Source organism: Agrilus planipennis, unplaced genomic scaffold (genome assembly GCF_000699045.2).
Source record: "Agrilus planipennis isolate EAB-ADULT unplaced genomic scaffold, Apla_2.0 scaffold16, whole genome shotgun sequence".
NCBI lineage: Eukaryota > Metazoa > Arthropoda > Insecta > Coleoptera > Buprestidae > Agrilus > Agrilus planipennis.
The window spans coordinates 547,171-570,683 of NW_020438946.1; the positions used below are offsets into that span (position 1 = coordinate 547,171).

The 23,513-nt window shown below is 29.9% G+C and overlaps 5 protein-coding genes and 1 pseudogene across 8 annotated transcripts in view; 4 read left to right on the forward strand and 2 right to left on the reverse strand.

Moving 5' to 3' along the window:
- LOC108744700 (thyroid receptor-interacting protein 11-like) overlaps positions 1-905 on the reverse strand; it is a 37,202-nt gene extending 36,297 nt beyond the window's left edge. Inside the window, exons 1-2 of the mRNA XM_025974703.1 lie at positions 503-905; positions 340-416 (exon numbers count right to left, since the gene is read on the reverse strand). Coding sequence (XP_025830488.1) covers positions 340-416; positions 503-596 — 171 coding nt within the window. The 5' untranslated portion in view covers positions 597-905. The remainder of the gene's footprint in view (positions 1-339; positions 417-502) is intronic.
- Positions 906-994: 89 nt separating this feature from the next.
- On the forward strand, positions 995-2,685 carry LOC108744705 (protein tilB). The gene is made up of 6 exons (XM_018480610.1): positions 995-1,067; positions 1,130-1,297; positions 1,351-1,643; positions 1,709-2,055; positions 2,251-2,487; positions 2,571-2,685. Exons 1-6 carry the CDS (start codon positions 1,058-1,060, stop codon positions 2,683-2,685), a joined length of 1,170 nt encoding a protein of 389 aa, XP_018336112.1. The 5' UTR covers positions 995-1,057.
- A 720-nt stretch (positions 2,686-3,405) lies between these two features.
- On the reverse strand, positions 3,406-5,691 carry LOC108744707 (ras-related protein Rab-10). The gene is made up of 4 exons (XM_018480611.1): positions 5,482-5,691; positions 5,085-5,284; positions 4,935-5,024; positions 3,406-4,784 (listed from the first exon to the last, which is right to left on the reverse strand). The coding sequence occupies exons 1-4, from the start codon at positions 5,606-5,608 to the stop codon at positions 4,590-4,592; spliced, it is 612 nt and encodes a 203-aa protein (XP_018336113.1). The 5' UTR covers positions 5,609-5,691; the 3' UTR covers positions 3,406-4,589.
- A 354-nt stretch (positions 5,692-6,045) lies between these two features.
- LOC108744704 (protein lifeguard 1-like) lies at positions 6,046-11,400 on the forward strand. Of its 4 annotated transcripts, none has more exons than XM_018480606.1 (4): positions 6,046-6,245; positions 7,478-7,525; positions 7,678-7,917; positions 9,934-11,400. In XM_018480606.1, the coding sequence occupies exons 2-4, from the start codon at positions 7,492-7,494 to the stop codon at positions 10,647-10,649; spliced, it is 990 nt and encodes a 329-aa protein (XP_018336108.1). In that variant the 5' UTR covers positions 6,046-6,245; positions 7,478-7,491; the 3' UTR covers positions 10,650-11,400. The 4 variants fall into 4 exon arrangements, with proteins under 4 accessions (XP_018336108.1, XP_018336109.1, XP_018336110.1 ...); XM_018480607.1 differs by having other exon boundaries at positions 7,678-7,887; XM_018480608.1 differs by lacking the exons at positions 7,478-7,525; positions 7,678-7,917.
- Positions 11,401-12,710: 1,310 nt separating this feature from the next.
- LOC108744712 (RNA helicase Mov10l1) lies at positions 12,711-17,516 on the forward strand. The gene is made up of 5 exons (XM_018480617.2): positions 12,711-15,309; positions 15,465-15,662; positions 15,814-16,055; positions 16,108-16,356; positions 17,047-17,516. The coding sequence occupies exons 1-5, from the start codon at positions 12,801-12,803 to the stop codon at positions 17,380-17,382; spliced, it is 3,534 nt and encodes a 1,177-aa protein (XP_018336119.1). The 5' UTR covers positions 12,711-12,800; the 3' UTR covers positions 17,383-17,516.
- A 4,162-nt stretch (positions 17,517-21,678) lies between these two features.
- On the forward strand, positions 21,679-23,469 carry LOC108744629 (annotated as a pseudogene).
- Positions 23,470-23,513: the final 44 nt, after the last annotated feature.

The window sequence follows — 23,513 nt, forward strand, 5'->3', positions numbered from 1 at the left end:
GTTATCATGTTTTATTAAGTTTAACTCTACCTAATTTATTAATTAAGTGGGATAATTTATATTTTACAGCACAAAATAGAAACACCATAAAAACATTAATCCTGGTACAGACCTTAGTTTTGTTTAATTGTAATAATATTTATCAATCATTTTATTATATTAATGATAGTTTAATTTATTTCATTAAGCTAATGTTTTTTAAGAAAATACCTGTATAAACAATAAGAATGTAACTTCTACTTTTTCAATACATTTAAATTAAAAGTCTTTTCAATGTAGGAATAAGTAAAGAAATAATAATCAGATTAAATAAAAAATTAAGACAATACAAATACTTACTTCAGCATCTTTTTTCATACAGAGATTTGAAAGCACTTCTAATTTTTGATTTAATTCTTGCACTTCTTGATAGGATTCTGCAACAGACAAAAACAATAATTTTATTTATTTAATTACTTAATGTAGAGGTTAGAAATTTTTGTAAATTAAACAGAAAGCTCACCTGAAACGTCACTATCTGTCAAGACACCACTTGCAAGACTGGATAATTGCCCTTTAATACTGCTTAAGCTGTCGTTTAAATTTAACCAGGACATTTTAAATCACTTATTAAATAAACCAAGCGAAAAAAAATTAAATACTCCTAAAATTTAACTGCAAAAGTCTCTTTTTAGAACGAACACAATTCAAAATACTGACCAACAATATTTGTCAACACTCACGAACTATTGAGATAGCTCAGCACCATACCATAGAGCCAATTTAAGGAACATTACATGAAACTGATCGCACTATTGAGAAATTGAATCGAAATTACTATTAATGATAACCACCATATTGATTTTCAAAAAAAAAATATATATATAATTTAACTCTTGAATTCAACTTAAGAAATCTTCATTAAAATAAAATATATTTACAGTTGTTCTAATTTAATTAAACTAATGATTTTGCAGAAACTATCTTGTTTAATCAATAAAAGCTATAGCAACGATACACTGTTTTTTGGCAATTGCTTATCTAATTATAAGCTTCTCGTTATTTGTTATAAGTAATTATGGTAAAAAGTATCTACTTTCAAAATTATGTGTTGGCGTTTTTCTAAAATAATAAGTATTCTTTGTTTCAGTAACTGAGGAGCTGATACGAAAAAAATCGGAGCATAATGAAGGCATTATTGGAACTTTAGAAGAATTATCTCTACATCAAGAGGATGTAGACAAAATAGAGAATCTGAACAATTGGTGTAAGGATTTACAAATTCTTTTACTCCAGGCAAATCTCATTTCTAAAATAGGTATTGTATCGTATATTTTAGATTTTGAAAATATTTATTGGAACTAATTTTAGAAAATTTAAACAAGTTAAAAAAGTTGGAATATTTAAATTTAGCGGTGAATAATGTTGAAAAAATAGAAAATTTAGAGAGATGCGAATTTTTGGAAAAATTAGACTTGACACTGAATTTCATCGGGGATTTAGAAAGTGTAGCTTCTCTAAAAAACAACTTGCACTTAAGACATTTATATCTGACCGGAAACCCATGTACCAATTATGAAGGTTACAGAACTTACGTTGTTGCAGTTTTACCTCAACTGCAAACTTTAGATGGAGTGGAAATTACTCACTCCGAAAGAATCAAGGTAAATTAACCCCCGGAAAAGTTTTATCCTTATTCACGCTTTTTGTTAACTACTTTTTTTTTAAGGCGCAACAGGATTTTGAAAACATAACACCTAAAATAAGAAAAGCTCAAAAGGAATATGAACTATTTCGAAAAGAACAGAAAGAAAGATTATGTAAAGGACATGATGATTTGACTGATGAGGAGTTCTGGGCTACGAAATCCGAACATGCTCCAGAAATAAGGGTTGAAATGGCAATGAGATCAAGAAAATCACGTAACACCGACGAAGAAAAGGATAAAGTTAAAAAACCTTGTGTTCGCTTATATAATAAGGAGGGGAGACCGTTAAATATTAATCAAGCTAAACTGAAGTTTAAATTTTGCGACGAGGATCCTAAACAATACGTTTTAGATATTGCCATTTACAAGTGAGCCCTTTTTCGAATTTTCAATGTTTAAATTAATATACAGGGGGTTATTTCGAATGTAACATAGCGGTATATGTAGTTTAGAATGAGCATTCCGATTTGCGAGTGGCGGACCTGTACATTGACTCGATTTTTTTATACAAAATATATTTCAAATTAATATTTTTTAATAATTTTTTATTCTTTTTTCTGTAGATATCTCGATACAAGTTTAATAGACGTAGATTTACAGCCGATCGTTGTTAAAGTTACTATTAAGAAAAAAGTGTTCCAGTTCGTTTTACCGGAGGAAATATATACAGATAAAAGTGTTGCACAAAGATCTCAAACGACAGGACATTTGGTGATAACGATGCCTCGAATGAATTACAAGGAATGGAAAGAAACTAGGCAAAAAAACAAACCGAAAAAAATTAACGACAATACGAAAAGGTAATCTTCCATAAAAATGTCATTAAAAGAAAAATATGGCATGTCTATTAAGTATTACTGTATGTAAAGAATTATTTTTATAGGCATGAATACTTAGAAATCACTGGTAAACAAAATGAAATGGACTTTAGTAACATAGTGAGTAAAATTGACGAAAAGACATTAATACAGCAGATACCACCTTTGGAATATTTTTAAAATCTTACAATTATTATTTTAAACTGAAATGCTTGGATTGATTTATTAATTATTTAATTAACAACATATTCGGGATGCGGTGTACATTGGATATAAAAGTCTCTGCCTCTTTTTGCAGCCTGAAGTATCTATGCTGAAATGCTTTTACAGAAATGGAGACAAAAGTTGATCAAACATTTTCCAATCAACTCTTTTTTCCATTTGAAATTGTTAAACCAATAAGAATTAAAAGGAAAAATTAAAGTTAATATAAGTTACAGGCAGTATACCGCCATCTACTGCTAACTGTAGTACATAATTTGTATTTCATATACTTAAAAAAGTCCTTATAAAAAAATAACGTTATCTTGGTAAAGAACCATAAAGTATTAAACTAAAAATTACATTTGATCCTCTTATGAAACTTTTTATACATTTGAAATGTTAGCAGAGGATCGCCCAAAAGTAATAGTCGATAGAAAAATATTGCGTAATGTAGTATCCGACGATATGTTGAAAATGTGGTAGAGATACAAAATAATGATGTAAAAGATAATCAGCTAAAAGAGAAATTTTCATCATCTCAAACGAAAGTCGTATTCCGAAGACGAAACTCACGTTTTTGTTTAAACTGAGTCGATCCTGCGCTATTTTCCCATCTTGACTTCGTAGATATCGAAAATTTACCTCTTTTAGTTAGACGCATTAGAAAAAAGAATAATAATACACAGACTACAAAAATAACAAAGCAATTGGTATATTAACACTCATTTATAGTAAATTACAATGAAAGCTTAAACTTATAATAATGGCAAATTAAGTATTTGAAAACATATTTTAGCTCAATATTCCAACCAATTGAGAAAAAAACGTTTTACACAAAATAAATTTATCCTCCAATGCATATTATTTAAAAACATTTTACATACCTTTTCAAGTAGGTATAGAAAAAATATTGGAAATTACTATTACAATTTATAAATATTGCAGATCTTTGCCAATGTGTACAATGTAATGGTAGCGACAAGAAGGCAATTTATGAATACAAAGTCATTTTTTGTTTTAACAAGTTTGAAGTTGCAAAAGTTTATATTAAGGTGTACAATTTTTCTTGATAAGTTAAAAAAAAATGATTACACATAAATAAAAAATGTAGATGAGTATCTAATTTAAATTTTAATATTTGATTTGCATATTATAAAGTATGACTGCAAAAAAGTGAAGTACATAATTTTGAAAATTTTAATTTACTACGACTAACGAAACACTTCGTATATCAAAAATAAAGTTAAGAGCATTTTTTCATGATTATACAGTACATTAATTATGTGAATTTAAACCAAAAATTTATTTTGGTGTTTTGGTCATTCATGTTTAAGTTATAAAATTCAGATTCTGAGATCAGTAACACAGTTGATAAATAGAAAAAAAAAAAATACAACCTTCAAACCTGTGTATGACTAGTCATGAGAATTTACTATTACAAAGCTCCTTCATTCAACATCCATTTTATATTGAACATTCCCCATAATTAATATATACATTCTTTACAACCTTAAAGCAGACATCTATTAAGCAAATAACATATTTCCCTACGAGTTCTTATTGTGCTTCCTTATATGAACAAAACAATATTCCTGTTATCTTTTCATTCTCTTAATAAATTAATACGTATTACAAAGGTTACGATGTTCAAGGAGAAAAAAATCTTCCTGTACGAAAACTAAATTACAAAAATATATATAAACAAACTATTAATCTCGTTCCTTAATCCAAAATGAGTTGAAGAAAAATAAGGAAAAAGAGAGATTAAGTAACTGCATAATCAACACAATCCTACAAAATATACTCAATTTCATATTCTACAATAAAATTCACAAAAATTGAATATCATTGAGTAAAACGTTTAGGACTTAAATTATGGCTTATTTATTGCAGCACGAGCCTGTGGTGCTTGACTGTTGTCTTCTATCTACAGTAACTCTGTCGACATGATCACCAGGTTCTCTTCCTGCTGTTTTATCTAATATTGCTTCTGCTAACTCATTAAATGCTCGATCTATATTTATACTTGCCTTGGCTGATGTTTCCATAAATCTTATCCCATGTTCTCTGGCCACCTAATTTATATTAAAAAGATCACCCATATTAAATATCTGTATACTAAATAATAATAATCAACTGCTAATGTATGCTTTTTATAATTACTAATATATGTTTTGTAATAAGTAAATTACTAGAATTATAAACACAAGATTTGTAAGACTTACAGCTTCTCCCCTTTCCTTACTAACAGCTCTTTTGTCTTCCATATCACATTTATTCCCTAATATCATTTTCTCAACATCTTCATTAGCATGCTAATAAAATACAGATTAAGGAATATGTAACTCACTGATTATATTTAATTTTGTACTTACCTCATCTATGTTTCTTAGCCATTTTATTATATTTTCAAAACTTTTTTCATTTGTTATATCATAAACCAGCATAATTCCCATGGCACCTCTGTAATAAGATGTAGTGATAGTGTGGAATCTTTCTTGTCCTGCAGTATCCCATATTTGTAACTTTATTTTCTTTCCTCTTAATTCAACGGTCTTTATTTTAAAATCTATGCCTAAAATAAAAAACAATTAAATGGTGCCTGACCTCACCCTGTATTTATAAATAACGTGATAACAATGAAATTGCAAAGGATTTTAAGAATTGAACATTTTTGGGAAAATATTCAATAAATAAAACTGCAATGATTATTAAACATGAAAAAGGCATGAATATGTTATAATTAAAAATTTAAACAAAAAATTTACGTACCAATAGTTGAAATAAAGGTAGTCGTAAATGCATCGTCAGAAAATCTGAACAATATGCAAGTTTTACCAACACCAGAATCTCCTATTAACAGCAATTTAAAAAGTAAATCATAGGTCTTTTTTGCCATTTTTAATTAAACGTAATTTATAATTTTGACGTTCGCTTGACGAACAAATTATTTCATACATTCAACAGTTACTACCACATTGAAAAAACACTGATGAAAATAACTAGAGTAAATTACATTATAAAGTTAAATGTTACTAAAATTAAGTCGCAATCACTTTTTATTTGTATATTCAGTTAAAACTAAGTTATGCTTGCTGAATGTTATAATTCGTAATAATTAGTGCATATAAATGTAGAAGTTAATTTATATAAATTAATAATAAAAAGACTGTTACAGTTCATTCTTCAATTATAATTTTATTAACGAGTTTTCATCTTAATCGATTCAGTTTACTTGAACTATTACCTATTATTTGATGTTTATGGTTCTTCTATGGTTTTCCACAATTTTTTAATTTTACTCTATCCTATGACTTTATCTGTGGATACATTAGTCATCATACGATAGTAAACGACCGGAAAGGAAATTTCCAGATTCCAGAGCGTTTCGTGACTTAGTTTTTATTCTAGTCGGCGAAGAAAAAGTGCTAAAATCGGTCATAAGTTGGTGTTTTGTTGATAAATTAATAGTACTGGTGTAAGAAAGTTGTTCAATATTCGCCTGAAATCTTTATTTCGAGATCATCTAAATACAGGTAGAATTTTTAATGAATAGTTAACTTGTATTTGTAAGCTATTATAAGAAACAGCACCTGATGTAATGTTTACATGTAAAATGTATCATGTTTATTTATGTTTTGCTGAGCAGTTTGTGGTAGAAATGTAGAAAGCATTCATGCGTTATTAAACTAAAATAATGACTAATTTTTTCAAATATTGTAAAGCATTTTTCTTTATTTAATCTTATTTAAAAAATGTTTCATAAGAAATTGCAATGACAGTAAACTTATTAAATTAAGTATATTCGTTTTGTTGCGAGAGTAGAACAATACGCGCAGTTTTAATGTGTGAAATGCTTTTAATAATATTACAAAATAATAGCAAGTGGAAATATTGATTTACTTTATAATCATAGTTCAATGTTAATTGACAAAAAACTAGCAGCGACTTTACAAATAACGGTTTTCTTTGAAGCTGCAAGTAAAAAATTATATTATATTATTATATTATAATTAAGTAAAATGTTGAATCTTGTTAACAGAGGTACATATTATACAGAATTATAACAATTTCACAATATTTCTCAAAAAGACTATAATTTTGTAGTTTTAACGATTAGAATAGGTACTTCTACTAATAATTAATGTTACATAGTAGTTAGGCCTAAAGGATCTTAATCAAAACACTGACAAGATAATTGAAAATTTTCTTAGAATTTTCCAGAAAAAGCAAAGTAAGTTATGTTCGTGTAAATCGACTTTGTATTGTGGAATCTATTATGTAATTTTTATTTATTTTTGTAGGTAGATAATCGAAAAACACAAATTGTTAGTTACAGTTACAGGTGCTTATTCTCAAATTTTATTAATAAGCATTAATTATCAAAAGTTGGAAAATGAAAAAGTACTTTAATCATTTAATTAAGGAAAATGTAGGTATTTGATAAGAATATTATGTTTCCCGAGGAACCAACAACTAATCAATCCAATGCATTGATTTCTCATATTTAAGTTTTAACAGTAGCCTACATATATAGTGTTTGATATAAACTTTGAATGCACTGCAATATTTCCTCTCTTGAATATCAGGATTGATAAGAAAAGGAAATGGAATGTCAGTAAACCAATATCAATATATCAATAATATTCTTTTATTATTATCGGCGCAACGATATCATAATTATGCTTTTCCATTAAATTGATACTTAGTTGTAGAGTTTTAAAAGTAAAAACCGAAATTGATTACATTTTCTTTTCTCTTCTGGCAGATAATTGAAAAAAGATGACAACGTGGAATAGCGGGCCGTACCCTCAAGGTATCTATTCATAATCAGAAAGCACATTATTCATTTTACATTTGGTATTTTATAATAATCATAATCAATATTTTGCACAAAATCAGTCATGAGTACATTTCGTTCGAAATATTTTTGGATTAATGATTTTTAAATTAAATGTAATGTCCAAGGTTATGGAAATCAGCCTCCCTATCCTAATCAACCGTACCCCGGACAAGGAGCTTATCCTCCCCCGTCTGGTTATCCTCCACAACCAGGATATCCTCCACAACCGGGATATCCAAATGCCCCACCTCCAGCCGGTTACCCGCAGGGACCACAGCCCGGATTTAATTATTCTAATGTTGGACCCGGCGACCCATACAGCCATAATCAGCAAGGTGAAAACATACCCTTCTCAAATACAAATGGTTCGTTTGAGTTCTATTTAACGATTTGACAGCGAGGTTGTTAAAAATAATAATTAAAAAAGCGTTTTGTAGATTTTTTACTACTTTTGAAGCTTTCCAGAATTATCTGCAGAGTGCTCTAATCCTTGTAGAACAACATGGGACAGTATACCATTGCTTTGATATATATGCAAGGTTATCGTGGTCAATGTCTTGTAAGGTTCTTTATTTTTGAGTTTGTTAAATGACGATGGTAATGGGAAATTACCTATATTTGTACCATGCTTAAGTTTGTTTGTTTGGCGAACTAAAATGGAAATTTAACAAAATAACAGAAATGGTTAAAACGAAAAAGTAAAAAATCTTATATATTAGATTCAGTTTTTCTCATTCTTTTATCCTCTTGGGTGGTATATTTTTGTTTTTTTTTTTTGTTGAATGGATATGTTTAATATGTATTGCACATTTACATTTAAAAAGTTACAGTTTCATTTTGCAGTGTGATGGAAATTTTATTATTTTCTTTGAACAAAAGAGATATATATTTGAAAATTTTCGGACGGTATGAAAACATTAATTTATCGCTTGATATAACATTGAAATTTGGTTTTTGAGATTAAAAATAATTCATACACATAATCTAAATTAGTTGTGAATGTGTTTATAAACTCTAACATGACTCGTTTTTTGATAATTTGCAACCCTGAGTGAAGATTAGAATACAAACAAGTGCTTAACATGCAAATTCTTCACGTGATGTTTTATCGTATAAATTAGTATTTCGGTAATTGGCTTTGGGGTGACTGCCTGTTAGCATTTGGTTTGTGCTTTGTAGATATTTATTTTAATAATATGCTTTTGGATAGAGATTTAGTGTGAACTGATTAATTTAATGTATTGGTGCATTCTCTAATAGACTGCTATATAATATGATAAAATAGTGTTATAATAGGTTTCTGACAAAAAACTTACTGTTCTGTGTTAAAGATAGCAGACAGTTAAGAAAAACATATATAATGCATTCTTTTATCTTTGTTCTTGTTTTGACCAAAGGCTATAAAAGTTTCAAAGTTTTCTGCTTTTTAATTTATTTATTTTTGTAAGATTATTAATATTATGAAACTATTAAACTACTACGCCAATTAATTATTAAATTTGACGAAGATAACGTTACACCAACATAACTTACTTTTAGAAGATTCGCTAAACAGGGAAGGAAGGGAATACAATTAAAAAGAAAAATAAAACTGAATTTATAAAAGTTAATTTAGGTGAAAGTGTTTTAGATGGCCTTTGAGATTCTCTAGGTCCTTTCTCTTATGTGATACTATTTTTAATATTATCAAAAAATAAAACAGTATAATTAAAAATGCTAAGAAAATATTGACATTTTGATGATATTCAATTTGACATTGATTATTTTATTTCATTATAAAATCATTTTGAAGTTGGAAGGTAATTAATTTATTTGATGTTTTTTCCTATAATAATTAAAGTGTTCTGTTGTAGAATATGAAGTCTTTAGCGAAAACTTAAGTTAATATCCCTTATTCTAAATTGTTTGCCCTTAACAAAGTTTAAATTTTCGTTGGTATAATTAAGAAAAAACCTTATTGTCTGTATAAGTATCTTTAATTCCCTGTTAAGTGAATATGCTTGCCTTTGTATTTTGTAATTTATATTAAAACAGTTTAGGTAGCTAATTTAATTGTGCTCTAATTTGAAAATTGGGGTGTTTTAAAATTTCTTTCGGTCAGACTTAGTAATAAAATTGCCAAAAAAATTTGTACTTATGGCTTGTCTATACTTCGATGTTTCCTTTTAAAACGTTTAAAGCTCCTCAAGCTCTAATTGTGCCTTCGTTTATCTTATCTTTAACCACGTGTGTGTTTTATCTTTTAGTCATAGTGATGTGTAACGATTCTTTGCATTAATGAATACATAAAAAACAACTTAAATTTTAATAAAACTTAGTTTGCTCTAAAAGTAATCGCAACAATTTTACTTTATATAATGAAAATTTGTTTTACGTTTTAGAAATGTATGGTGGAGCGGGCTATGAAGATCCCGAAGTCAAGGGCTTCGATTTTTCGGATCAGACAGTTAGAAAGGGGTTTATTAGGAAAGTGTATTCCATTCTCATGGTACAGCTGAGTATCACGATGGCTTTTATAGCGTGGTTTTTGTTCCATAAACCCACAAAATTGTGGGTGTACAATCATCCAGAATTGTTTATTATTTCCTTGGTAATACTATTCGTTTCGATGATAGCGTTGGCATGTTGTGGAGAAGTTCGCAGAAAAGCTCCCATGAATTTCGTATTACTGTTCCTGTTCACATTGGCAGAGAGTTTTATGTTGGCTTGCAGTGCAGCCTCATATGAAGCCCAAGAAGTCCTTATGGCCGTTGGTATAACGGCGGCTGTTTGTCTGGGACTCACTCTGTTTGCATTCCAGACCAAATGGGACTTTACCATGATGGGTGGCTTTTTATTGGTAGCTGTCATAGTTCTTTTTGTATTTGGAATAATTGCTATTTTCGTTAAGAGCAAAATTGTCACGCTGGTTTACGCGTCTATTGGAGCATTGCTGTTCTCTTTGTATCTTCTTTATGATACCCAGCTGATGATGGGAGGGAAACACAAGTATTCAATCTCACCAGAAGAATATGTATTTGCAGCACTCAACTTGTACGTCGATGTTATCAATATTTTCATGTACATTTTGACTATTATAGGGGCATCAAGAGATTAGGAGTAAGTTCAGAAATGGCAACGCCCCTATGTCCACTTTGCAGTTTACCACACCAACATATACACAATAAAGAAATAATACACACAGTTCTAATTGGCTACTATAAATGCAAAAACTACAATACAGTAAATAAAAATGTCAACAATTCAAAATGATGTATTGTGGCTTTGCCATTTCTTGTGAAAAATTCTTCTCAGTTGAGTCTTTGTCACACGTTAGTTTTGTATAATGTATATGTTATTTCTGGTTTTTATTGATCAATAAAGATCATGTAATAGTTAAAGTTGTAAGTAGGCTTGGTTTAGTGAGAATGTGGAGGTTTCTTTGAGAGGATGTCACTTATGTGTATATACTCTTAATAATTGTTACTTTTTATTTCATCAATGTTACCTTTAGGATTTTGGAAAATATTTATAGGAATATCTATTTTTTTTTTGTTTGGAAGGAAATGCAGATTTTCAATATGTTGTCTATGTACCTTCTTTTATTTTTTATTGTGTGAAGAGTTACATTGTATAATATAACTGTATTAAAAATAAGTTTAGTTTTTTAATGGTAGTAATATTCAGTATTCCACTTATTTTACTTTATTTTATCACACACACAGTTTTTCAGTGATTAACGACATTATTCAAAAATTGAAGTTAATTATAATTGCAATGTAAATGTTATTTATTTGGAGTTACTTTGATTTGCAAATAACTTGACTGATGTTATGTTATTTTTCTTCAGGAATATAACATTATTGTTCTAAGATTTTTTTTTGTAGAGTAATTATTCTAAAAAGCATGTTAAACTAGCAGCTCCCTGAAATGATTTTCAGCGGTGACTATTATAGTAATATGTAAAATACTGATTGGATGCAGTTGTGGATCGGTTGTAAAAGCTGTTGGTGTATGCACTAATTGGACCGCCTCCTCGGAGGGTCGGTTCGGGTCGAGTGAAAAGAAAAATAATGTATAAGGGAAAATGATTAACTAAAAAGTTAAAATAAGTGGGGGCCACCATACCCGAGGTTATTGGGATAAATTGGTTGCTGTATGATTTGATTAGTTGCCTTAGTTGCCGAAAAAACAAGTCCTACGCATCGAGTTAATTAGCATAATGTTATTGGAAGGGGTCAGTTTTGTAACGCATTTTATTCTGAAATATGTACGTTATTACGATGAACTGAAGTCGTGGTTATGAAGATTAATTTTTTTATAAAAGATTAATTTTTTTCAAGCTGTTGCATTCAGTGCACATATGTATTATCAATGTTTATACTTTCTATTCATTTTAATAGTTAGAAGTCGCATGCACTCATGAACTATGAAATGATTAATAATCTAAGAGCTTTTTAGAATGTATTTATGTCCAGTAAAATGTACTCTGTATTAAATAATGTTTTTTATATAAGGCACACTGTTGAAGGTATGTATAATGTGTTTATTTATTAAATTTAATACATTAAATAATCTAAAATGTATTTTATTTTTCTTAACCGTCTGATCAATTATGGTGCAAAGGCAAAAAAGTTTCAGAGAATATTTCAATGTGAATTTATGAAGGTTTTTTCTGATGGTTAAAATTATGGATTTGCACTGCATTATATTGTCATTTTAGTTTTCAGCTGTGCACACCTAGAGTCTATTAAATTATTAAATAAGAGGATGGAAATTACATCTAATATCCAATTATGTATTTAATTTTTTGTAAGTATATATTTTCTTAGGGTATTTATTTGGAGTTAATAAGGTTCTGTATTTAGGTAATATTTTAAATTGTTTTATGTTCTCGTATAAAATATGTAGTTCTCAGTCAGAAAATTCTAAAACATATTTGTAATTATTGTTTGAAATTAAAAATTTGTTTTTCGCCTTGTGTTTATTAAAATACGGTAGTTTCAACGATTCGAATGCAAAATTAAAACAAATAATGTTCATAGATAAAAAATACTTAAATTAATACAGTGAAATTTTGAACGAAAAACTAACGCAGTCGAATTGTACGGGAGACACTGCCATTAACTATCACCATAGACCCTTTGTGTATCTATTACATTGAATGATCTATTATCTATGACCATAGATCACAAAGTTTGAAATTAATCTAACCCTACTTTTCTGACGTTCATACATAACGATAAATAAACATTAGAAATTGTTAAGAATGTTTAGAACAGTATTATCTTATTTTTGGAAAGATAATTCTTCAGAATTTTCTGTGGATAACGCATATAAACTTTTGGAGAAATCATGTGAAAACGACGTAAAAAAGGAAGATGATATATGCGAAGAAACAGAGCAAGAATATTCAACGTATCACAAAACTGGTGTAGTGACTTCTGCCAAAAAGAATACATTTATTATCGATAATACCTACCGATTTGAGTGTGATGTGATAAATCTAAAAGTTGGAATGAAAGTATCTTTTGTAGCATATTTTGCAGAAGGCAAGACACATGTGTCCCATGTAAAAGTTTTGGATGACGATTGGAACTTGGAAGTAGATGAGGAAAATCGATCTTGGTGTACTAGGTCACTAATTACGAAAGTAGTAAAACGAGAAAATAGAAAGATCCACATATCACCTGGCGATTTTATAATAAATTTAAATAAAGTACATTCTGAGTTTGTTCCTATTGTTGGTGACTGGATAGATCTGCAAGTGAAAGTGGAAGTGGAATGGCAAGTGGCTGATTTGTTTGGGAAAATATTGGAAGTGGAAGCAATAAGACCATTGCGACCAAGAGTTCTTCAAGGAGTTATTAAAAAGTGGGATCAAAATAAAGGAATGGGTGTAATTGACAATAAGATCTTTTTTAATAGTGAGAGTTTAGTTGGCGGTTATACACCTTTAGTTAACGATAAAGTGATCACAGAAGCAATAGAAAGTGAACAGGGTATGTATATTTGGAGGTCATTGAAGATAATTCCTCAAACTAATAAGCAACATGTAAATGATTTTTTTTATAAATTATGTGATTCTGAATATGAAACTGACGTGGAGGGTGTTAATATTTCTGATGATATTTATTTGAATGTTTCTGAGAATAACAAAACATATAACTTTGTTTTTGAAATTACAAATAACACAAAAGATTTACTGATATTGTTAAATGCATATTTTTCCAATAAAAGTAGTCCATTTAAGATAAGTACAACATTTAATGAAAAAGGTTTAGAAATTAGCGCTGGTCAGAGTTTAAAAATAGAATGTGAATGTTTTGTTGTATGTACAGCATCAAATTTGATATTATTTGACTTTGAAAAGTTTAAAATTGGCCGCCAAGTTACAATAAATTATGAAACTAACAAACAACCATATGACAAAGCTAAGCATGTTCATGGCAACAATTTGCTATTACAAGCTAGAATGTTTACTAACAGGAAATCTAAGGATTTAATTCCTGGACAAAAAGTTGTCCAAACTCCTAGATTTATTTCTGCAAGATTACCAGAGTATCCTGTACCTGAGAAACTATTCAACATAATTTTAAAGCATAATTCATTCAATGACAACCCACAACTTAGTCAAGAATTAACTTCAACTAAACCTTGTCTTACTGCTTCCCTGACTTTAAGTATATATGAAGATAAATTTCACACTTTGTTACATTTGGAGGAGATATATAATTTGATTGCAATTAGAACTTACGACCAAGATGCAGCATGTTTTATTAGAAATGGGGAATACTTGATGCTAGAAATTGAAAATTTGTCTGAACGAAGGCCTTCAATTATTGTTGGAGACAGGATTATAGCAAAGGATTCTTATAAAAATGATGCTGTTTCATATGAAGGGTATGTGCACAAAGTTGGAGCCAAACATATATACATAAAATTTGCCCCAATGTTTCATGACTCCTATGGAGGAGAAGATTATTCTGTTAAAGTTGTGAGTTCACGGACAACTTTTAGACGTCTGCATCAAGCAGTTGGTTTGGTCGTGAGAAATTTGGGATCTACAATCTTATTACCTACAAAAGTAGTTGAGAAGGCGCCGCAGCTGAATTTTACCTATGATGAATACTATAATATACTTCATACAACTCATAAGAAATTAAAAAATAGAAGTTTATCTGATGCCACAAACTGTGGTTCTTTAGAAAGAAAAAAAGACAATAAGGAGGACGAAAACACTATTCCGAATCAAGGGTCTAAACTCCTCCTTAATATTAATACTGAAGACAATTTTCATAATGAAAATAAAAAATGGAGAAATAATAACTACAGTACAACAAAAACTCCAATTTCTACCAACAATCGGCGTTTTAAACTTGAATGGTATGATAAAAGTTTAAATTATTATCAGAAGGAAGCTGTTCGAAATGTTTTGGTGGGAACAGCGCGACCACTCCCTTACGTTATTTTTGGGCCTCCGGGCACCGGCAAAACCGTAACTTTGATTGAGATTATTCTACAAATTTTGCGTATGATACCTCACTCCAGATTATTGGTGGCAGCTCCATCCAATAGTGCTGCAGACTTGCTGGCAACAAGACTGGTTGATTCTGGAGTTTTGAAACCGGGTGATTTAGTAAGACTTGTGGCTTTTAAGTATGTTTTGGAGAATTCTGTGCCTCCTAAACTAGTCCCTTATAGCGCAACAATTGATTATTCCAAAGAAGGATCAAGGGAATGCTCAATAAATATGAGGGATGATGGGATTGTTCTAGGTAAGAATTAAGTGAGTTAAAAAATATGAAGATTGTTTCTATATTTGTGTAGAGGCAGCATGATTCTATTTTAATAATTTTATAGGTTTAACATATCAAAGTGTAATAGTAATTGGTTTTGTTTTTATGAATAGTTGCTTATTATTTTTATAAAGGTTGTAATTCTGCTGTGATTGGAAGGCATCGAGTTACAGTAGGAACATGTTCTACGCTGGGTAGCCTTTTTTCTTCTGGATTTTCTAAAGGCCACTTTACTCACATTATAGTTGACGAAGCAGGACAAGCTTCAGAACCTGATATAATGATTCCTTTAGCTTTTCTGGATATACATAGTGGACAAGCGATTCTTGCTGGTATGTTTCTTTGTATTTAGGTATAATTTACATTTTAATAACTTTTAATAGGCACCACAAAGAATAATAGTATTTTAAAGTCTTGAGTTTTTGTATTTTACAAAGTATGGTCAATTATGTTTAGTTCACGTTTGTTTTACTGTATTTTTAGGGGATCACATGCAATTAGGACCAGTAATATTATCAAATATCGCCCAATCACACGGATTGGGTGAATCATATTTGGAAAGACTAATAAATCGTTTTCCCTATTCGAGAGATATAACGGGATTCCCCGATTCAAACGGATACGACCCTCGATTGGTCACGAAACTAATTTACAATTATCGATCTTTGCCTGACTTATTAAAACTTTCGAATCGTCTGTTTTATAATGATGAACTGAAATCTACGGTAAGTATAAGTAAAGATATTGTTACTTTGATTAATTAATTAATATTTCCAGATATTGAGTAAAGATAGTGAAGAAGCTCAGTTGCTGAATAAAATAAAAGAAATTTTACCAGAAAGACAATCGGATGTTCCTCCGTGTTTTATATTTCATGGGGTTCTTGGTGAAAATTATCAAACTGCAGATTCACCGTCTTGGTTTAATCCGAATGAAGCTAGTCAAATATTCTATTACATCAACGAATTATACAGATTGGGAATTTCTGCAGACAATATAGGAATTATTACTCCTTACATTAAACAGGTGAATAAATACCCAAAAAAGTATTTTTTATTCATACGAAAATGGAAACTGTGTGGATAAGATTATTAATTACAGTAGATACTCGATAGTGTGAACCAAAATAAACAACAGCTGCTTACATTATCGATTTGTTCACGTTAACGAATATCATATTTCATATGTGATAATATCTATTATTAACAAATTTAATATGGTCACATAAAACACGAATACGTAACCATTAAATGATAAGAACAAATACATAAAATATTAATGAAATATTTTTTGTACATTAAATCAAAATTATTACTTGTTCCTGACGATTTTTTATTTTTTGCATGATGTCTTTCTCTAACTCAGTCAGTAAAGTTGACGTCGCTGTCTATTGGGTTGCTAAATTTAAAGTATCTACAGTCTATCTATCTAAAATGAATATACGAATAAAACAATATCTGTCCAGCTAATACTACTGAGGAAGGACTAGATGCATCGGGGATTTACAATAATGGTGTAACAGCAACAGCGTAATATCGATTTTTAAGGTCATTGGACATCTGCTTCTATAAGCTAAGGTTTAGTTTGTTCACAGTATACGGTGGCCTAGCATAATTAATATGAGCAGTTCACACTATCAAATATTTACCGTAATGCAGGAATATATCACTAATAAAAGAAATTCTCCATAAAAACCGTATTTATTCCTTTTTGCAGGTCAGGCAGATTCGTTCACTTTTAGATGATGCAGAATTTGAGCGGCCTAAAATAGGAAGTGTGGAGGAATTTCAAGGACGAGAATTCCCCATTATAATTTTGTCTTTGGTGCGTTCCAATGAAAATCTCGTTTCTAACGATTTAAAGTACGGTATTGGTTTCCTTTCTAATCCAAAAAGAATGAATGTGGCATTAACAAGAGCTCAAGCATTGATTATTGTAATTGGGAACCCCTACACTGTTGCTACTGATTATTATTGGAGAGAAGTGATCAAATTTTGTATTCAAAATGATTCTTATACCGGGTGTAAAGTTTATCCTGAACTTTTCGAATAAATAAAGACATCATTTTTTTTTTAAATATTTAATATTGTGATTTGTGATACGTAGATTGTAAAATAAAACAAGTGTCATTATTGTTATAAAATTAAGTGTATGTTACCTTTGAGTTTAACAATTGTATTTTTATATGTTTAAAAGAATTACTTTTTTTAATAAACGTTTTCTTGAAACGAATTTTTCTTTGTTTTTTATTTTTGTATGACGAAAAAATAATCGTACGGAAACGTAGATGCAGCTGTATCTTTATCATATAGAGTACTAGTGACCCGCCCCAGCTTCGCACGGGTGCAATGCTGATACTAAATATATTTTTGTTTTGTTTAGATTATTATCGAAAAGGGGAAATCTTCAAGAGATACCCCCTGAACATACTAAATATACTACAGAATGTCTTTATATACAACATTCACAGTTTTTTTGTCATTAGACAATACAAACCGGCCTCCCGGCCGGTACCGCCGCAACCGCTATGTCCCTGCATTTTAAATCTGTAATATCTTCGAAAATATTCATTTAAATTACATGCTGTAAAGGGCCATATTGATCTATATTAAATGCACAATGTATTTAAGGTACTTAATTGGATAAGAATTAATGCTGTATTGCCTACAATCGCTTCGTAAATAAGTCATTATTTCTCATAAAAAGTAAAGGATAAAAATGGTTATTGTGGGTTATCCCTAAGAGATAGACATATACCATCCCGGACTTTTTTGTAGACCCTTTTAAGATGTACAATATTGTAGTACATTATTTTGATCTATCTCGTAGGGTTCAGCCAGCGTTTGCAATGTAAGCGCAAAAAATGTGTTTATTTACGACATCACATTAGAAACCTCTAAAATTATCAGTGTTTCCCTACTATATTATGCATGTATTATACATATAAACCTTCCTCTTGAATCACTCTATCTTTTAAAAAAAACCGCATCAAAATCCGTTGCGTAGTTTTAAAGATTTAAGCATACATAGGGACAGACAGCGGGAAAGCGACTTTGTTTTATACTATGTAGTGATCTAGTTCTCTTTTGAAACTATTAATATTTGTATAAAATAAGAAAAGTTTGAAAATGAGACGATATTGAAAAAAGTAAATGATAAGAGGGCGGTATGGAAGAGAAGAAGGAAAAGGAGAGGATTAAAGGGCACTTGAGGCATAAAAGGCTAATTAGAGACATATTAAAAGCAGAAACAGGAGTAAAGAGGGGCAGAAGGAGTCTGTTTTCAAACAGTTTGGGGGATGGGATGCTCCAGTTTTATGAAAATTCGAAGATTCGCTCATGATAGGAAGGAGTAGAGGTGCGTGTCCAACCAGTTTTTAGATTATGCCTATCCATTGAACCCTAAGTAAGACATGAAAAAATGCTTTATGATGTCTCGGAAAAGTTTTAATAATAAATAAACTCTACAAATATTGCTGTGACTAGAGATGTGCAAAATAGTTTTTTAAAAGTATTTAAGTATACGTTGCAAATATTTTTTTGATTTGTTATTTCAAATGTAATAAACAAAATAGATTTCCTTTTTGTATTTTAAATGCTAAATGCAAAATACGCATTTTCAAAATACTGTTTTTTAATAAAAAGTATTTTTTAAGAAAAACTTAGATTGAGTATGATTCATATTTTTCTGCTTGAAGTGATTGAGATATAGTTTTTCTATCTTTATGTAATATTTTGTTCAGTTCAGTAACAAATAATTCTCCTATAGCTTCCTTATTTACTTTGTCACCCATTTTATTTGGAAAAAAGACACTGATACCAAATAGTTTGTTTACAGTGAAAGATGAAAGCCAAAATAGGATTGCAAATAATTTTATTGATGTAAAATCAATATCAATCTAATTAGAAAGAGGAGACTGTGGTAAATATTAATTAAAAATTAAAAGGAATACTCACCCCTAATTACCACAAATAATTTTATTTCAGCGGACACGTGTTTCGCCCACTTCATACGTTGATTTTTCATTTTCAATATCAATCTATTTATTTCAATATATTTACAACCATATTTTGTTTCCGATCTTTTACACATTGTAACATGGAAATCCATAGTTTCTTTAGCTTTGGGATCATCTAACAAGTGAAGTTTTTCGAATAGTTTTCTTAGAATTTTGGATTATAGGCATTTATTAGCACATCACAATATTTTGTAGTTTGTAGTTTTACACAGTTGGCGTATATCAATTCGATATTGTTTTGCGGGCTGTTTTGTCGTAATTTATTAAATTTCGTCGTTTCTTGCTAAAGGTACAATAAGTGGTGATTTGGCAGGTGCTGATATCAATTAGGAACTTTAAAATTCCATGGACCATGACATTGAACCCGGAAAACAATATCCATCCAATATTTAGATTATCCATTTCCAATAAATTTAGTTTAGAATTTTTAGGGCTCTATTTAGTTAAAGGATTAGGAGGCATTCATGGAATGTTTCATTCATCATTCATCATCAAAAGTATTTTGCATTTTACAAATGGAAAATGCTTTGGAAGAATACACAATGCTTTTATCGAAAAAGTATTTAAATGCAAGATAAAAATAGGTATTTTTTATTTTGTATTTGTATTTTAAATGCAAGTATTTCAAATAAATCACAACTCTGCAAATTAGTGACTTTACTATTAAAATATTGTAAAAAATTTTACTGCTTTGGTATGCTTATTTTCTCAATAAAAACAATATTTTCAAGTGGATTTACAAAAACAGGGGACTTTCTGTTCGAACGTAATCAATTTTGATTATTACGATATAAGTTTAATTACGTTTTCTAAATCTTAATAGATAAGTAGATTTGAAAGTTTATTTGAATTTCCTGTAAGCATGTCTTATCTGCTGTAAGAAGGTCAAGTACGCTTTATATTTTAGTTTTGTTATTGATGCTTAAAATAAATGATCACATATATTTTTAAATTATTTAAATAACATTCCCACCAAAAACATAATTTTGAGAAACAAGCAAAGTTGGTAAACAGAACAAGACTCCGCCGATAAAATACAATTTTCAATAAGTGATCTTCTGTTAAAACAGTTTTTCTATACTATTAATGCGACGAGTCAGTTGATACATAAAAACTAAGTAAAACATAAAAAAATGCTTATAATGTCTCAGAAAAGCTACAAATATTGTTGTGACTAGAGATGTGCGAAATGGTTTTTTTAAAAGTATTTAAATACAAATACTTTTTTGCTTTATTTCAAATTTAAAACACGAAATAAATTTCCCTTTTGTATTTTAAACGCTAACTGCAAAATACTATTTTCAAAATACTTATTTCAAATAAATGCTTTTTTACTATCTAATCTTCTACATTCACATTTACCGTAATGCAGGAATATATCACTAATAAAAGAAATTCTCCATAAAAACCGTATTTATTCCTTTTTGCAGGTCAGGCAGATTCGTTCACTTTTAGATGATGCAGAATTTGAGCGGCCTAAAATAGGAAGTGTGGAGGAATTTCAAGGACGAGAATTCCCCATTATAATTTTGTCTTTGGTGCGTTCCAATGAAAATCTCGTTTCTAACGATTTAAAGTACGGTATTGGTTTCCTTTCTAATCCAAAAAGAATGAATGTGGCATTAACAAGAGCTCAAGCATTGATTATTGTAATTGGGAACCCCTACACTGTTGCTACAGATTATTATTGGAGAGAAGTGATCAAATTTTGTATTCAAAATGATTCTTATACCGGGTGTAAAGTTTATCCTGAACTTTTCGAATAAATAAAGACATCATTTTTTTTTTAAATATTTAATATTGTGATTTGTGATACGTAGATTGTAAAATAAAACAAGTGTCATTATTGTTATAAAATTAAGTGTATGTTACCTTTGAGTTTAACAATTGTATTTTTATATGTTTAAAAGAATTACTTTTTTTAATAAACGTTTTCTTGAAACGAATTTTTCTTTGTTTTTTATTTTTGTATGACGAAAAAATAATCGTACGGAAACGTAGATGCAGCTGTATCTTTATCATATAGAGTACTAGTGACCCGCCCCAGCTTCGCACGGGTGCAATGCTGATACTAAATATATTNGAACTGAAGAAACTATAACATAAAGATAGAAAAACTATATCTCAATCACTTCAAACAGAAAAATATGAATCATACTCAATCTTCGCAGCTGGTGTTGTAATGCAAACACCACTATTAGTCTAGAAAAACTCTAATATTTAAAAAATTAGAATATGCCTGAAAGGTTTTCTTAAAAAATATTTTATACTTAAGTGAATGTAGAAAATTGTACCGATTTAATTTTAACATTATTTTGTTGAGTTTTGCGAATAGTTAGTGGATATATTGAAATTTCTTGGTATATTTACTAATTTGATTTCGTTTATCTTATCTACCTATCACTCTCATACAAACTCGAGGAAGCCTTGTATTTTATTTAGTCATATATCGGTGTTCAAACATTTTGTTATTGACATAATATGTATAAAATAACCGTCACAGCTGCCCGTTTGAGATTTTTACTTTAACGTTTTTAACCCAACTGGAGATTTTCTTTTGTTCTAGACAAGTAAGAAATAACAATTTGTGGCAATGCGGAATGAAGTGGATTGTGAAAACCAGGAAGTCAAGGGCTTCGATTTCTCGGATCAGACCATAAGAAAGGGTTTCATTAAAAAAGTATATTCGATTCTCATGGTACAGCTATGTATAACGATGGGTTGCATAGCCTGGTTCCTATTCCACGAACCCACAAGACTCTGGGTGAACGATCATTCGTTAACGATCTATATTTCATTGGCAGTAGTTTTGGTTTCGGTGGTAATATTGGGATGTTGCGGAGATGTTCGCAGAAAATCTCCAGTTAATTACATACTGCTTCTTCTGTTCACATTGGCGGAAAGTTTCATGGTGGCCTGTCTCGCAGCGTATTTCGAAGTCCAAGAAGTTCTTCTAGCGGCAGGTATAACTCTAGCAGTTTGTTTGGGACTTACCCTGTTCGCATTTCAAACCAAATGGGACTTCACCATATTAGGTGGTATTTTATTGGTAGCTAGCATAGTTCTATTGGCGTTTGGCATTGCTGCTATATTCCTTTATAATACAATCTTTTCGCTTGTTTACGCGTCCCTTGGGGCATTGATTTTCTCCTTCTATCTGGTTTACGATACCCAGTTGATGATAGGAGGGAAACACAGGTATGCGACATCGCCTGAAGAATACGTGTTTGCGGCTCTTAATTTGTATATTGACATAATCAACATTTTCATCTATATTTTGTATATTATTGGACGGGCGAGAAGATTCGGACTATAATAATGCAATGTCTTTTCTTTATAAAACACGATCAAAATACTCGATGAAACTATGTAAATGGAAGTTACAATAATCAAATATATGTAGGGTGACCCATTGAAAACAGTAAATGCAATCTAAAATCGAAAAAGGATAACATCCTTGAATTTGTAAATGGAACGTCAGGTCAAACTACACACCATTTGAAAGGTCTTTTAATTACCAGCCTCCGAGGAAATGCGCCTTCAAGTGACTTTTTAAGTGTCAATTGAATTTAGATGTCTCCCTTAGAACCAAAATCATCGTGTCTGAGATTTTTGTACAAAAATCATGGTAAGTGGTTTAAAATCCCACTTATCCTTTCTAATGGGCCACCCTGTGTAAATACATATGTTACAATCGAAGTAATTAATCTAGATTTATTTAGTAATTATATATGATTTCCATTTAATGCAGACAATGTGAATGTTGTGGTAGAATTAATCAAATAGTTTTACAAAACATCTAATTGTAAGACTTGAATAAAGTAATAAGATATAATAAAATTTAGTTTATTTTGTATTGCACGGGCAGATGGAGTCGGGAATACAATCGAATGTGGGGTGAGTTTAAAAGAGGAGGATATTACCTAGCAGAATTAGTAAAAATTAAAAAAAAAAAACTTAACGTTAACATAGTCTTGTTTGGCAAATTAAGTCGTTACAGTTACGCCAGTTTTTTTTTTAATTCTACTGTTCGCTGAGTACTTAAAGTCCTTTTTATTTAGCATAAAGAAGCGAATTTATCTGTTTATTTTTAGATATAACGACTCCACTATGTTATACAACAACGAATTTTATATATTTAGAAATATATTATATAATTACTTTA

Excerpts from the sequence above, each read along its gene's own strand:
- LOC108744705 (XM_018480610.1), top strand. Across the intron at positions 2,056-2,250 it reads TTAGATATTGCCATTTACAA|ATATCTCGATACAAGTTTAA; the intron begins GTGAGCCCTTTT and ends TTTTTTCTGTAG. Across the intron at positions 2,488-2,570 it reads ATTAACGACAATACGAAAAG|GCATGAATACTTAGAAATCA; the intron begins GTAATCTTCCAT and ends TTATTTTTATAG.
- LOC108744707 (XM_018480611.1), bottom strand. The coding sequence starts at position 5,608 with ATGGCAAAAAAGACCTATGATTTACTTTTTAAATTGCTGTTAATAGGA. Across the intron at positions 5,025-5,084 it reads GGCTAAGAAACATAGATGAG|CATGCTAATGAAGATGTTGA; the intron begins GTAAGTACAAAA and ends GTATTTTATTAG. Across the intron at positions 4,785-4,934 it reads GTAAGGAAAGGGGAGAAGCT|GTGGCCAGAGAACATGGGAT; the intron begins GTAAGTCTTACA and ends AATATAAATTAG.
- LOC108744704 (XM_018480606.1), top strand. The coding sequence starts at position 7,492 with ATGACAACGTGGAATAGCGGGCCGTACCCTCAAG. Across the intron at positions 7,526-7,677 it reads TAGCGGGCCGTACCCTCAAG|GTTATGGAAATCAGCCTCCC; the intron begins GTATCTATTCAT and ends GTAATGTCCAAG. Across the intron at positions 7,918-9,933 it reads ACCCTTCTCAAATACAAATG|AAATGTATGGTGGAGCGGGC; the intron begins GTTCGTTTGAGT and ends TTTACGTTTTAG.
- LOC108744712 (XM_018480617.2), top strand. The coding sequence starts at position 12,801 with ATGTTTAGAACAGTATTATCTTATTTTTGGAAAGATAATTCTTCAGAA. Across the intron at positions 15,310-15,464 it reads GGATGATGGGATTGTTCTAG|GTTGTAATTCTGCTGTGATT; the intron begins GTAAGAATTAAG and ends ATTTTTATAAAG. Across the intron at positions 15,663-15,813 it reads TGGACAAGCGATTCTTGCTG|GGGATCACATGCAATTAGGA; the intron begins GTATGTTTCTTT and ends CTGTATTTTTAG.